Raw genomic sequence first — 15,319 nt, 5'->3', positions numbered from 1 at the left:
TGCTAAAAGCCATGGGAGTCATTAACCTCAAAATTGTAACTACTGGCCCACCTCATATGAATGAATTTGGACAAACTATCTTTGGAACAATAAAGAAAAGCCAAAACATCTCATAGGTCTGAAACCAGACTTGTAAGCATTGTGGAGGTGACCAAGAATTGTGTTTATTTGTCAGAAGTCAAAAGACAAAAGTACTACATGTCTTCGTGTCAATTTTACCCCTTTTTATATATATTATTGTGGACTCATTATTATAATGTGGACTCATTTTTATAATGGGGACTCTTATGCTCATCTCTATGATGCTTCCAATATTGCTGATCCAAGTACATATCATTTTATATTCTTTTTGCAATTAAAAAAAAAAAGAAGCTAGAATAACAGTTTGTTTGCACAGGTACTTGAAGCCAACAGACTTACTATTTCTCATAAATGTATATCTAAACCTTATATATTCAACCTTACATCACAAGCAAAATGTTTTGCATTACCTATCTACATGAAAAGGCATCACCACAGGGCTATGAGCCTGTGATAAAACATGACAGACACGACATCTCAAAAGATCATAAGAGTCCTTTAGATTTGAATGACCCCCCAGGAGTGGTATGCAGCTTTCAGACATAATGCCTGAGCTCGTACCACAACATACCCTGGTTCTGCCTGAGCTGAGTGTCTAGATTTGGGCTGTAGAGTAATACAATGTGTGCGTATATGTGTGTGTGTGTGTGTTTGTGTAAATACCTGGAATTATGGAAGAATCATAAAGGCTCTTTTAAGAAAAAACTTGTCATTTCTAAATATGCTTAAAAAGACCTGTTACTTTTGCCCTGTTTATTAGCTGTTTTAACATCACACTTGTTGTCTGAATGACTTAGAATATATTATCTAAAGTACCATTTCCTCTTTCTCTCCTGCACCCCTCAGCCAGCTTATATTGTCCAATGTGTGCAATGGTGTTGACCGAAAAATGCGACTTGAGAGCTTAGGAAGGGATTACAGCACAAAAGAACATCTGGGAGTTCAGTCAGTACATTTATTTGGATTATCCCTCAGATTCCATGGAAATAAACAAGATGCTCCAGAAGTCAAAAGAACAGTGGCAATTTGAACTGATTGAGATTCTGGCTCTTTATTTGTGATGAGGGAATAAATTGATGATATGTGGTATTACAGGTGCCTACAAGTAGAAAATAATTTTTAAAGATGCTGATACGAAAATTATCAAGAGATTGAGCTATACATGGATCAAAACTCCTTTCCTTTCCACTGGTGGTTTGAAAAATTATCTATGCTAATGACTGTTGATATGACAATTGTGTTGGAAGAGGAAACAGGAATTGTTATTGTCCCAATTACACTTTTAGAAACAAAAATGTGCAGTTAGGTTTTTGTCACAGTACAAGAAATGTCCAATCATGCTTAAGCAGACTAGCTTGGATGCATGCTTTTTATTAGGCAACAACATGAGCAAAGCTATACTATTTTTCAACAGAATTCCAAGTACTCCAGTGGAATGGAAGTGCACACATTTTTTGTTTCATAATGCTTCTTAGCACAGTTTTTCATGATGGATTTATGCGCTGATAGGTGGAAAAATCAAGCAGAGTTCTTGATTCATGTTAACATTTACAGCACTTAATGGAGGGGTAAAATAAATAATTAAATATCGCAATGAATTAGTTGACATGGCAAGAAGTATCTGGGATGTAGTTGGTTTCTTAACCATGTCTTTCTGCTCACCTCCTTCAGGCTTGACTGGTCCATCAGACATCACTTTCCTGAGGGCTAGTTGGCTTTGGTCTTTGTTGTCATTGGCTGGTGGAGGCAGATTGTCAGACTGAGTTCTTTGAATAGGGAGGACTCCTGCTATGCTGTGTCTGTGCTGCTTCCTGGCATGATTAGACTGACCGCTTTTATGTGCTGCTGTGGCAGTGTGGGTGAAATGGAAACCCAGAGTATGTATCCTCAGATGGAACCAGCTTAAATGTTATTCATGCAAACAGAAGTGTTTTTTTTTTCTGTATTTAAGTAAGTAGTGTTTTCAAACACCAAAGAGACACCACATGCACAGCATTAAAGAGTATCAAAACTGGCTGTTTCTGTATTAATGACAGTGAAGACAAGGGAAATAATTTTCCCCCAGTTTTGCATTATACCATGGTGAGTTTATGGCATATCAACAAATCCTAAAGACAAACACAATGACTTCACAGTCAGAGAGATTTAATTTGCCATCAACTAAACCCTCAGCTAGCAATCAGATGATACTGGTCTGAAGTATACTCTGGAGACTAATCCTTTTGAGTGGAATAGTTTTAATTTATTTTAATCTATTTGAAGTTGTCAGATGAAATCTACCTTGACCCTTAATCAATCCATGGTAAAAATCTACTTAAAAATTTGAACTCTGACACCTGACTTAGCTCTCAACTCCCTTTGAGTTTGCTAACTTGACAACACGGTTGAAATCTGATGTTGTTACTGGCTCTGTGTGTTTAATGGTTTTGCAATTATTGTGTTTAATGTTTTTATTGCATTTCTGTTCTACTCATCACTTAACACAATCTTATCTGAGATATAAAGAAAGTTGCCTTATATTTCCTTTCAAAAAAAAAAAAATAGATATTTACAGTCATGTTTCAAAAATAGAAATCTTAGCCATGTAGTTAAAAAAAAGTTTCTTTAACTTCAAATCTTCTTTTGTGTGTATAGAACTGTCCTCCATGATTACTACTTATAGATACATCCTGTTATTAATGTGGTCTCAGTCTTGTATGCAATTTGAAGAGCTGGCAGTTGCATCTCTGCAAGTTTTGATTATTTCATTGGTAGGTATTTAGTGACACCAAAACACAGTGGACTTCTCTGTGGGTCATGCACAACCATGGAACATCATGGACCATGAGTGAAGGGACTGATGGAGAAACAGCCAGTTTCACTGCAGTCTTTATAAAATAAATAAATAACTAAATAAATAAAAGACTTCTAAATACAAGAGTATATTGTAATTATATGTATTCACACACAGGCACACAAAGAAAGACATTGAACAGAGTGAGCACAGTGTGCCAAGAACAGAAAAAAAAAAAAGGAAAATAGCTGAAAAGGGAAGGACAGCAGGGAAAAAGGCAACAGATGAACATTAAGCTGCCATGCTGAGGAATTTATTTGCGTCTTTTACTTGGTTGAAGGCGAAGCTGCTGCACAGCTGCTTCAGCAGCGGCGATGGCTGCCCCAGCGTCTTCGAGGTGGGTTTGAGTGACGCTGGTTTTGCTTTGGCTGCGAGAGGGACCGTGAGAGCGGAGATGGCCTTCAGAAGAAGACTTGGAGCTCCCCGGGCTGCTGTGGGATTTCTCAATGGTGGGCACCTGCATGTCTACCAGGAAAATGAAGAAGTACAACTCTTGCATTTATTAAAAACAAACATTTTCGTTCTCTTTCTCATGACTGGTCTTTCTAGTTGAGTTCCAGAACAAGGAATAAAGATTAAGCTGTGCCTTTCCATTTAAAGCATCAGGATATATCACCTTTAGGAAACTCCTATAAAGCATTATTTTCTACTTCCCCACTGTTACCTGGCCCAGAGAATAATTTATTTAGTATTGTTTGTTTATCACCTGTGAATTAGACCTCCTGTGCTGGTTCAAACTGGTGGAATGATGGCATGGTGTTTTCCACTTTCTGTTCTCTAGTATCTCGAGGCTAGGCAGCATCACCTACACCAGTACCAAACACTTAGCAAATACAAGTCATTTTATCCTGAATAATGCCATCAGGAAAATCACAGCCTAACTTACAATATCTTTTATACTTACCTCTAATTCAGACAGACATCTTATATAGACACCAGTCCCTGGCAAAATGTTAAACAGAGAAATAGAGAGGAGATGGAGCAGAGTCTTGTCCCTCTGGGGCACTCATCTGGATTGTAGATGGAATGTTTTTTGCTTTGATAGGACACATAATGTGTCTTAAGAGAGCACCTGTCCACTGACTACTTAGTACAAAAAAAAGAGAGATAAATTTCTTGAACCAGGAGACACTGAGATCAATTCTGCTTTTGTAAACATTAGTATATTTCTACTGTATCAGCTTCACTGATTTCCAATACAACTGAGATGTGCTACAATCCATTATCACTGACTGGAAATGCATATGCATTATTGCAGCATAATTGTTGTTCTATAAAATATTAACGTGGCATTTTCAGAAGAAAAAAATCCATAGAATATTTAAGGAACATGAAAAATAGAAAGCTAAATATGTATTGAGCTTTCCCAAGGCTATCAAGAAAATCAAAAGGGCACAGAATCTATAGCAGATGTGCAAAGCACATCTAGAGTAGTAGTAGAGTCTGCATGCTGCTGTTTTTAGGACATAATTGCTCAGTAAGCTGGCTGACAAGATTGAGACAACTTAAACCTTATCTCCAACTAATTAATCGCAGAGATAAATGCATTTTTAATAAAAATTTATACAAACTTCATACCAGTATCTTTATTTTTCTATTAGAACTTACACATGGCAAAGGTTTACACATCATCTGGGAAAATATTTCGTATCAGGTGCACCAAGTCATTCCTACCCTTGGAGGGGTCCGGGAAGATTCCATGACTTCTGCTCTTGATGACAGATGGTTTTGGAGATTGCTGGCTACTCTTTTCAGAATGAGATTTCCCATGATCTATGTTTTCACTCTGTTCTTTAAGAGGATACCACCGAGGAGTGTTGTCAAGCTGAGAGATGCTGGATAACTCAATCAATACCTACAAATAAATCAAAGTATAATGTATGGCCTGTATCTGACCTATTTATGATTGCATACAGCAGAAGAGACTAGAGCTGTGTTGTCAGAAGTTGCAATCAGGTGTAAGAGTGAAGGGTATAAGGCTGTGTGCTGGCAGATTCAGGACTCTCTGGGCATGCTGTGACCCCAAACCCAGATTCAGTAACATATTGATGTGTCTGAACCAATGTCTTCTCACCAGGCCCTCAGTCAGGACTGTGAGCTGAGTCCTTTGGCTGTAGCATAAGGACACAAAGACAACTGGGCAGTTTAGAGGGCAGCTTGTGAGCAGTAGCTTGACAGCTACAGTAAAAAGATATTACAAAGACATCCAGCCATTCTGCCTCTGTACAGACATTTTCTAATAGGAGAAGCAAGCAGTATAATTTCCTCCCCTTTAGCAGCGCTTTTAAGGGGGGAAATAGTTGCATATTTGCTTTTATCGAAGTCTTCAATAATATGAGGCTCATGCTTCTTGAGTCTTTAAAGCACCCACATATACAGAAGTAGCAACAAAAAGAAAAAAAGAGGGTTATTCTTGCACTTCACTGAAATAATAGAATTCAGCTGACCATTCAGGCCTCTAAACATTACTGAGGGAAAAAAAAAGGAGGTGCAATGGTAATGTGGGAATGAAACAAATAAAGTGGCTAAAAAACCCTGCAAACATTGTAGATGAAATCTGCTCTAAGCCACCTTCATTGTCAGCAGGACTTTGGTGAAAAGAGCATTGGCACCAAAAAGACCCTTACTCTCTTAATAAGCTTGCAGTTGAGAGGGCCCAAGGGATGTAGAGTACTGAAATTCATCACAGAATCTTGAAGGAAGGAAGGTCAAAAATAGATTTGCAACTGGCTCTAAATTGAGATGGTTAAAACTAATGTCAGGTAGGGAAATTTTAAAACTTCTAGACAAATAAAGTGTGCAATTACCTCAGGGAACAATGTTTTTGTCACTTTATTATAAGATCCTGAATTAAAGAAAGCCTCTTCAAGTATAGGGATGGGGAAGTCTCCTAACAACTGATGGTTTCTAGGTGAAAAGCTTTTTTCCTTTCCTTTTTTCCTTTCAGTTTTATAGCTTGTCTATGATCTGGCTTGGTCTTTCTGGTTAGACCTATAATCAATCTTAACAGCTGAACTCTTTAGCATGCTCCCTGTTGTGGTTTTTAGTCAAGCTTGGAAAATTATTTGGAAGAGAGCATGGCTGAGGATTGCTGCCAATGGGCAGTGTAGGCTGGGGGCTCTGCTTTGTAGGAGGAGAGGCTTTCCTTTTTTTCTGTTTCACTTTCCATAGATATGGACCTTTATGTGCCACTTTTCCTCTGGGGCACACAAGGGCTGCTGGCTCAATTCAAGCAAATCTTTGGGGCACAGTTTGGATATCACACATCTGATCTTATGGTTCAGGATTCCTCTGGACATCCTGAGGCTGAGATACACTGGATAGTCTTTTCTGTTGCTTTTTCCCCTAAATAACTGCTTTCACAATTTAAAAATAATTAAAAAAAAAGTAGCTCTAGAGGTTGAATAAGATTTGAAGGGGAGAGGTTTAAATCTTCATGTAGAAGCAGTTGCTAGAGCATCCCTTTTCAAAATATCATAAAAAACAAGGATGTAAATATTCAGTAAAGCCCTGCATTTGGAAAAACATGCTGAACTCAACAAGAATATGGACACAGGATGCAGGAAATAAGTAATCATGTAGCAGCTTCCTATACATTTATTTTAGTAATTGTTCAAATAGTGACACTGATTGCTCAGTTTGGTAGTTACACAAAGGGGAACTGAAGCTGAACTGTGTGGCTTTTTTGCAGAATTCAAATGTAGATTGAGCCCAGATACTCTCATTCACTCTGCACAAGAGATCGATTTTCCTGGGCTTCTGTTTCTAATTATAATCTTTATTTGTAAATACATCTTTAATTATTTTTATTTCATATTTATTGCTGGTAATTCTGTATTATATGTGCATATGCTTGTTTATTTGTTTTTGAAAGAGAAATTCTTTTTCCCATGAGCACTCATTTATTATTAATTATAAGATTATATTTTGCCATCATTCATACTTTAGTGATATTACTTTTTCAGAATGTTAAAAATGAGACTGATCAGCAAGACTTAATTGCTCATACTTGAAGATACTTGTGCATGTGTTAAAATATGGTTTGATGGCAGAATTTAATTCTTTAATCAGTTACAAAGACTAATACCTCCTCAACCTTCCTATGTTATGGTAAAATCAAGTCAGGCAGCTTTCAGTCATAAAAAGAATTTCCCCTGGAGTCACTTTGAATGTTTTTGCTATCTCACACTCAAAAAAAGTATTAATTTTCAGCAAATTAACAGTTTGTTGGGTCCTAAATTAGCTTGCCCCCAGTTAATCAAGATAAAAGGGATTTATCTTTCATGTCTAAATTAAAGAAATCATGACCATTTGTTAAGAAGACAACAGTAAAACTGGGATGTAAAGAAGTTTTACTTAACACGTGTACCATACCTTGAAAGAGAACAGTCTCCAAATAACAGCCTGCAGTTATTAGTAGTAGAGAGGAAGAAATAAGATACTCACTTCACCAAGGAAGTCATTTGAGGAAAATCTATCATAATCCCACACAGTCACTTCCAGTGTTTTCTTTTTCAGCTGCAATTCAAGTAAAATGATAATTAAATTCATAAACTTCAGATCAAGTCTTTATGGTGGTTTCTATAGATTATTTCCTCCACGTATCCTTTTTCATAGAGACAGGTAGATAAATTTCACCCTTTCACCAGCCTTGTTCTGAGAAAAATAATTTGGCACTATTATTTGTTATCAAGCCAGATGGGCTTGGGCTTGGCCCTATTTTAGGAATTCCCACAAGTTGTTTTGGGCAGAATTTATGTCCACTACAAGAGTCAAACTTATTTTTAAGGCCCCATTTTTTTGTTCCTGCAGCTTTTCTCATCACCAGATCTGTCTGAACGCAGACATCTGCCTGAAGTGCATTTGAGTGTGAATTTCAAATGTACGATATCAAACACCCTATTTACATAACCTCATCTGTGAAGACCAGGTTTAATGCCTACAGAATTCAGTGTAGTCAGTGAGAGTCTGCAAGTGATCCAGGCATGCAGACAAGTTGTATTGCTGGGTATTAATGGCAGCTGTCAAAAGCCATTATCTGCAGATCTTGTTAGGCATGATAGCTGTGTCAAGCACTCTTCTGTAGGACACAGTAGGAAACAAGTAATCTTTGTATGACAAGAGAGCACAAGACAGAGACACTGTTGACCAAAGCAGTTGACCTTATTGTAAGGACTGACCTGAGCGTTTTTCCAGGGGTCTCTGAGGACATGTAGGGGCAGGATTGATTACTGATTTATGTGCTAGGGCAAAAGGCTATAAGGTGGCTGCAAAGGCAGTAATGAATTCATGTGGCTTGAAAGAAAATCCTGAAGGTTGTAGGGTGTCTGCAAAGTCAGGCTGAGAAGTTATAAATGTAGAATGCAAACATTACTGAGGAAAAGAGGACTCTTTACATACTTGAATTAAAGAATTCAGAAGATGAATTCTTATGTGATAGTTGAGGTCATCATCCTGACAGAAGCAACCTGTTACTCACTGCTCTGTTAATTGTCTGCTGGTCACAGAGACAGCAAAGGATCAAGCCATTGCTCAAAATGATAAGCTATACCAATCATTGTACATATTGCATATACTTGCAATGAAAGCACTCTTGGCTATTTACAGAACTATAGAATATTCTGGGTTGGAAGTGACTCACAAGGATCATTGAGTGCAACTCTTAAGTGGTCTGTACACCCAGGATCAAACCCACAACACTGGTGTTATTAGCTCCATGAGCTCATCAGCTTCCCCCCATTGCCCCTTCTCTTCATCCAGACTAAAACAGTTCCTAGCAACCTGCCATTGCCTTTAAGTGATAATTTAATCTCATCATTATGTATTCAGAATATCATCTGCTCCCAGCCAACTTTGGAAAAATGCACAACTATGCAAAGCCAATGTCTATGAAAAGAAAATTTAAATCAGTATATCCTGGAAAACCCACGCAGAGAGGAATTAAACTATTTCTAGCATCAACAATGTACTCTTTAAGCACACAACAGCATGGCTTGGAACCTAAGATTTAAAAAAAAAATATTTGAGAGCAATTCTTTAATCTTTCTGTTTTATTCTTACATAATTAAGCAATATTCTTCTTAGGAATTAATTTAAAAATATCCTGCAAGAATGAACAAAAATATTATTTTTTGAAAATTTCTTATCTAATATTTCTAAAGCTGATTTCCTTGACTGAATAAAATAACTTTTCTTTGCTGTTCCAAGACAGTATTGAAACTGAAACATGAAAAATAACCTGAAGAAGTGAGCTGAGCACCCATTGGTCCATGATGCTTTCGGCTTCCTGGATGATACAATTTTCTGCCAGGTGCTATATTAAGTATATGTATTTTTACCATTTAAAAGAGAAAGCACAAATACTTTTCAGAAATGTATTGTCACAGTTGTTGCTATTTTGAGAGGAGATTTCTTCTTGATGACTGTGCAAGGACAGAGAGAAAAATGTATAGATGCAGGAAATGGGGAAAAAAACCCTAAGGTTTGAAGATTTTTTGGCAGAAAGGGGAAAAAAGAAAAGATTTTCAAGTGACTGCAGCCGTACTTTGCTAGCTTCTTTGCAATAATGTGATAATAAAATTGCGATGAAAACTTACAGTACTCTATACTTTGCAAAATCTATTTTAAGCCTTTTAGTTTAATAAAGCTTTTATAAAATATTATGACAATGAAAAACCATGGAAAGACCTTTATTAGGGAGAGTGCATGAAACTAGTTTCAAAGCAGAGGAAAATTTGCTTCTCTGAAGATATATCTGTGTGCCACCATGGTGGCAAGGGCACTAAATGGCTGCTGATTTTAAAAGCAGCCATTTCACCATCCCAGTTCTGCCTTACTGCATAAGGGTTCTGCCTTACATCAAGCAGTTTTAGGCTGTGAATCCTGAAGTTCTGATGCTCATCAGGAATATGACAGATAGCAATACTGAACCCTCTATCTGTCTGACCATGGCTTTCTGCAAGTGGGCAATGTACCAAAAGGAAAATTAGTGTCACAAAAAAGAAAGAACACAGTTTCCACATATTGGGAATGTCATCTGAGCCCCAAACATACTCTGAAAAAAAAGTGCTACCAAACAATTTCATTCTTAGCATTGCAGAAAAAAAAAATAGCAATGAAATGAAATAAATAAAAATCGACCTAGAAGCACATTACTGCATGTGAACTCCAGTTAGCTTTAGGCTGTCTAGCGACAGCCATATTTTAAAGAAAATGAAGGAATTTGCAGAAACAGCTAATGTGAGAATATTGTCTCTTATGGAAGGCATAACCAAACCCACAGGTACAGAAAGGCTTGTTTCTCATTGTAAATGTGTGGATGTTATGGATAGTGTCTGCCTGTGTAGCTAAATATGCAGCAATTAAAATATTCAACACATATTCCTTGAAAATTTCATACTAGGATTTGCATTAGGAAAGAAATAATTTTAATGCAGCTTGTTTTTTCCTCTATGTTAAAAGCATATTACTATATTTACTTCAGAAATAATACAAAATATTGTAATTTCAGTCAGGATGTTTGATGAGTAGAAATTAATGTATTAGGTAATCCATTACAGTTATTTTTGTTTACATTCATATTTAACATTTTATTGTTCTCTTCTCTATATTGATGTACTTTGTATTCATATTTAACATTTTATTGTTCTCTATATTGATGTACTTTGGTATATGGGAGCACAAAAAGACTTTTTATAGGTCACTTAGGAACTTATTTTGTTTTGTCCTAGATATTAAGCAAGACTTAAATACCACCACCTTACTGATTCATAAAAAAATTTCCTTACTTTTGGAAATAAGACGTAGGCTTCCACATCACTCAAAAGATTTTGAAAATATTACTCTTTCTAAATATATTACCTTCAAGTTGCAGATATAAGCTACAGCAAACTATTTACTTTGTGGAATTATTTCATATAAGTAAATGCTTTATTTGCTTTCTGGTAAGTAAGAAGTTGAGGCAAAGAAAGCCAGACCTTACAGTGTGGTCATACCAACGCTGTTACCAGCAGCAGAACTTACAACTATTATCATCTTCTCCTTAAATTATTCTAAGGCTTTCTTTCTTGCTCTGAGTAGGTATTGGACTTGAGTTAGCAATAACTACACAACATTTGTAATATTGTACTCAGCCTTCCTATCAAATTTTAATTATTTCTACTTTATTACTTAACAAAACTCTTAAATTACTAAATATTCGCCGTTTAATTTATTTTTTCTGCAACTGTCAAAGCAAAATTTGCTATAAATATGATAAAACTAATCATTCTGACCTTGAAAAAGTCTGTTTCCTTTCAAAGAGTGATCTATTTCCAATAATTTCACTTTAATTTCAACTATTTTATGAAAGAGAAAAGGAAAATAAAAAGATTGTACAACCAGCTAAAGTCTAGACAGTGACGTTAAAAGAACTATATTAGGAAATATTTAATAATGGTTATTTGCTGTCTGCAAGCAAGGCATGCTTTGATGGAGAGAAAAAAGCATGGGGGAAAGGAAATATTTCTTTGAAGAAACACTGTTTATAAAAATTAATGAATTTATGTTTGAATGTGACTGCTAACTCTGTGTAACAGTGTGTGATGCAGTTTCACTTGTTTGGTGAACAGAACTCTCATTCTCAGTCTAATGCAATTATTGGCTTGTATTTCTATTTCTATCTAACTATTTTGAAATATAGATTTGTGAGCGTTATGAGTACAAATGATGGTCTCTTACACGGTGAGAGTTCTTCAGACTGCAGAGGATACTCATCATCAGGATTGAATTATTTGTGATTTAGAAATGTGCTTCACTGTAGGTTCTCTAAGCCAGGACATGGAATTTTGTAGGAGAAAAGTCACACACACTGGTGTCTTAGCAGTAGATACAAGTCATGGAAAGGTATGGAAGGAAACAGTGTTTTCTGCACACAGTTCTGTGTGACAAGATGCTTAAATATAAAAGATATGTGGTGCTCAAATTAAGTTTACACACTTAAAACCATAAACCCTCCATAGAAGTCTCAGGCGAAGGCAAAAGGAGGGGATTTGCAAATAGAAAGCAAAAATGCAAAGTATTCAACATGCAAACTAAAGGCAAATTTGATCAAATAATAGTCCACAAACTGACATCAAAGATACAAGATTTTTTTCTTGTCATAAAAAATCAGTGTCTGGGAAATCCTAGATTAATATTGTTGTCTGTTTGCAAAGCACCAAACAGCCACTGAATTTACAACACTCCAGCACTCTTAATGACAGCTCTGTGAAATGTCACAGCAGAACCCCCAAGCAAATTAAGAAAACACAAGAATCTTTCTTAGATAAAAAGCTGAGTTCAGAAATATTTAAAGACTTACAAAACCCTTTTGTCAAATGAAGCAAACTTAGGGTTTATACTGCAGCTAGAAAAATATCAGTGTGTTTTTTTTTCTGATGCTTTAATTATCAAATAGCTACCATTTATAAAAGTCTGCATGAAGCAGTAAGAAAACCCCATAAAACCACTACCTACAACAGGACACCTCTGAAGGAAATCTGAGCTACTGCCATAAGTCTACACGTGTAGATTACATGAGCAACAAGGCAATTCCCTCTGTGGGAAGAGTTTTGTTCCATGATAAAATGAGTATTTTAATCTATGTCCCTCTCAATGGACAAGAAGTAAGAAAAATGAAATTCTAAATTGGGAAGATTGCATTGAGGTCCTGGGGTTGTGATGCAGAAGAATATTAAAAGCATTGGGAACTCTATTCACTAAAGAGACTGGTTATTCTGGGCTTTTTTACAAGTACTGAAAGATAAAATGGCAGTATAAAGTGAAGTTGAAAGTATCGAGAACAAAACAGAAAGAAAGGCAAAAAGATTCAGGACTGCATTAAAATCCAGTACTCTATAAAACACACTTCATAATTCTAAAAAAAATAACTGATCATTATTTTGCCAATTATATCTTTTTTCAAAGATATTGGTAAATGAGAAGAGATGGAGTAGAGCAGTCAAATGCTTCACACTGCTTCAGAAGCACAGCTGGAGTTAGGAAGCCACCAAGAAACAGAGAAGACTCTGCAGACATCCTTCCCAGATGTGAGTTAAATCTTTCTATGAAAAGGAAATCAAATATCTTCTAATTTTTTTTCACATGATTCATGAAATTGGTGATAAATCAAAAAATGTATATCTATCTTTTATACCTATTTTTAAAATAAAAATGGTAGAAAATGTGTTTTGTTTTAGCTTGCATGGCTGTTGGAACAAAGAATGACTATGATTACTGCATTCTACTTCAGAAACTTATTTAATTTATTACCTTATTAATTTATTCCATTATCACTTTTTAAATTGTCACATCTATACTTATGATTATGAGTATAATCCTCACAAATTACAATTTTAATGAGTAGAAGGGCAAGAAAAGAGTATTTCCATAGGACTCTCTATCAGAGGCAAGGAAAGAATTCCGAATTTCTCCTAAATCTGGTAAGATTTTACAGGAGATCAGAGAATTGCCAGTAGCACTGCTCCCTTCACAGTGAGCACTGCAGATCATGCAGATAATAAGGCAGCAAATAGCACAGAAGAGCAGCACCAGTCACGCACCTGCTCCACGGAGATATTTTTATAAATGACTGTCTGATTCCACTCAGGATTCAGGCTTTTCTGTATGTGCTTGGTTCTCCGCTTGTACTCAGCACTGGATTTGAACAAAGGAACAAAACATCACATTAGTGATCTTTTTTTTCTTTCAGCTCTAATACAAAAGAAACCCAAAACACCCACAAACCAAAAACCAGAAAAAGAAAAGAGCGGCATCTTTCATTTCTGCAGCAATTCAGGGTTACGAGAGGACAATGAGAGCCTTTGGGATGTTTGCTTTGGTATGCTTTTACGAGATAGTCTTTTAAAACATCTCCTGACTCTTCAGCAGGCTTGCTCTGCCTTAAACCATTTCAAGATAAAGCATCAGTCAGCACATGCACATAGGACTTTGTCCTCTCATTGTAGGTATGGAACTCTAATTCTAAATTGAGGTGATAATGCATTGATTTCTCTTCCACGACCATCCCATTTGCACTTTAAAGTAGCACAAATTCATTATATTTATAGGTTGCAATCTCTAATTACAGGAATCCCATCTCACAAACACATTTAATGAATGTCATAAAGTAACTAATATCCTGTTAATGACTGAAGCACTAATTTCTTATTGATCCTGTTCTCTGCTTATACCTCTAGCTGTACTGGAAGGAAACATAAAAGTGCATCAGGATCACAATTTTTTTTTTTCTTTTGTCAATAGCCAAGAACAAAGGTTTGGCTGCATAATCTGTTTTAAAAATAATTCACTAATGCTTTATATTGTACTTTACATTTCCTGAGTGTGGAGAAAGCAATACACTAATCTTAAACAGAATATGGATCCATCTAGCTCTATGAGCTTCGATGTTACATTTTCTTTCATTACAATTTTAATTTAACATCAGTTTTAAGGGAAAACTAAAAACCTGGGTAGGGGAACATGAGAATCTTTTAATACTTCGAAAAACCCACAAGATCTAGGGTAAAGGAACTCTTTTTGTCAATCTGAAAGTATATATCTTCTACATCTATTACTAAACAAAATGTTCCTAGGACTGTTTTCCAGCACTAAGACAAAATGGCACAACATAACTTGTATATGTCATATTAGAGTCTTTTCTGCTTCTCCTACAATAACTTTTGATTTAACTGTTTTGGTTCACATTGTGGCATGGTCCCACACCTATGTACTAATCTCTTTCATATGAGATTAACTGAGAAGGATTACTCAGGACTACATTTAATCAGCCAGTCACTGATGATGCACCATAGCTGGTACCAGGTTGGAACAGTTCTGATTTGCGGTTATATGAAAGATACGTGTGCTTTACTGGCACACATGTGTTAATATGGGGACTTCAGCACCAGCAGTTTCACTCTGTAAACTCAATTCTGCTGTGCAGTGATCCCATCTAATTAATCTGGTTTGCAGAGTTGTTTTATTGTCCAAAATGAGGTGGCTCTATCCAAGCTGCCTACTAGCCTGATATCTCAAAGTGAAAGGGATTTGCAGCAATTTTTAGTCTCATTTTTTTTCCTCTAGTCATTCTATGTATTTCCACATATTTTCTTGGACATCTTGCTATCCACTGTCTTTCAGTTTATTGAAAAATGTGAACGGTTTTGGGACCTGTTAAACAAAGTATCTGTTCACCTCTGCTTATAAGAAGAAAGCAGCAGCTCTCCAGAGGTCAGGGAGTTCTATCAGCCATAGCATGGCATAGCAAAGTTGATTTAAAATCTAGGGGGACCAAGAAGATATGAAAAAGAACCTCAGACAAAGCTATTTCTTTGCATATCTTGGAAAGAAAGCTGAAATACAAAATCTGAATCCATTTAGAAATGA

At 36.1% G+C, this 15,319-nt stretch overlaps 1 protein-coding gene across 1 annotated transcript in view; it reads right to left on the bottom strand.

The window, feature by feature from the left end:
* Positions 1–15,319, bottom strand: part of PCLO (piccolo presynaptic cytomatrix protein) — a 347,313-nt gene that overhangs the window by 58,067 nt on the left and 273,927 nt on the right. The window contains exons 20-23 of the mRNA XM_031063010.1: positions 13,495–13,588; positions 7,361–7,432; positions 4,589–4,769; positions 3,185–3,379 (exon numbers count right to left, since the gene is read on the bottom strand). Of these exons, the coding sequence (XP_030918870.1) occupies positions 3,185–3,379; positions 4,589–4,769; positions 7,361–7,432; positions 13,495–13,588 (542 nt within the window). The remainder of the gene's footprint in view (positions 1–3,184; positions 3,380–4,588; positions 4,770–7,360; positions 7,433–13,494; positions 13,589–15,319) is intronic.

This window comes from Geospiza fortis, unplaced genomic scaffold, assembly GCF_000277835.1.
Source record: "Geospiza fortis unplaced genomic scaffold, GeoFor_1.0 scaffold732, whole genome shotgun sequence".
In the NCBI taxonomy this organism is placed as follows: Eukaryota; Metazoa; Chordata; class Aves; order Passeriformes; family Thraupidae; genus Geospiza; species Geospiza fortis.
Note: the sequence above shows the minus strand (reverse complement) of the source record. Positions and strands in the feature narration are given on the sequence as shown.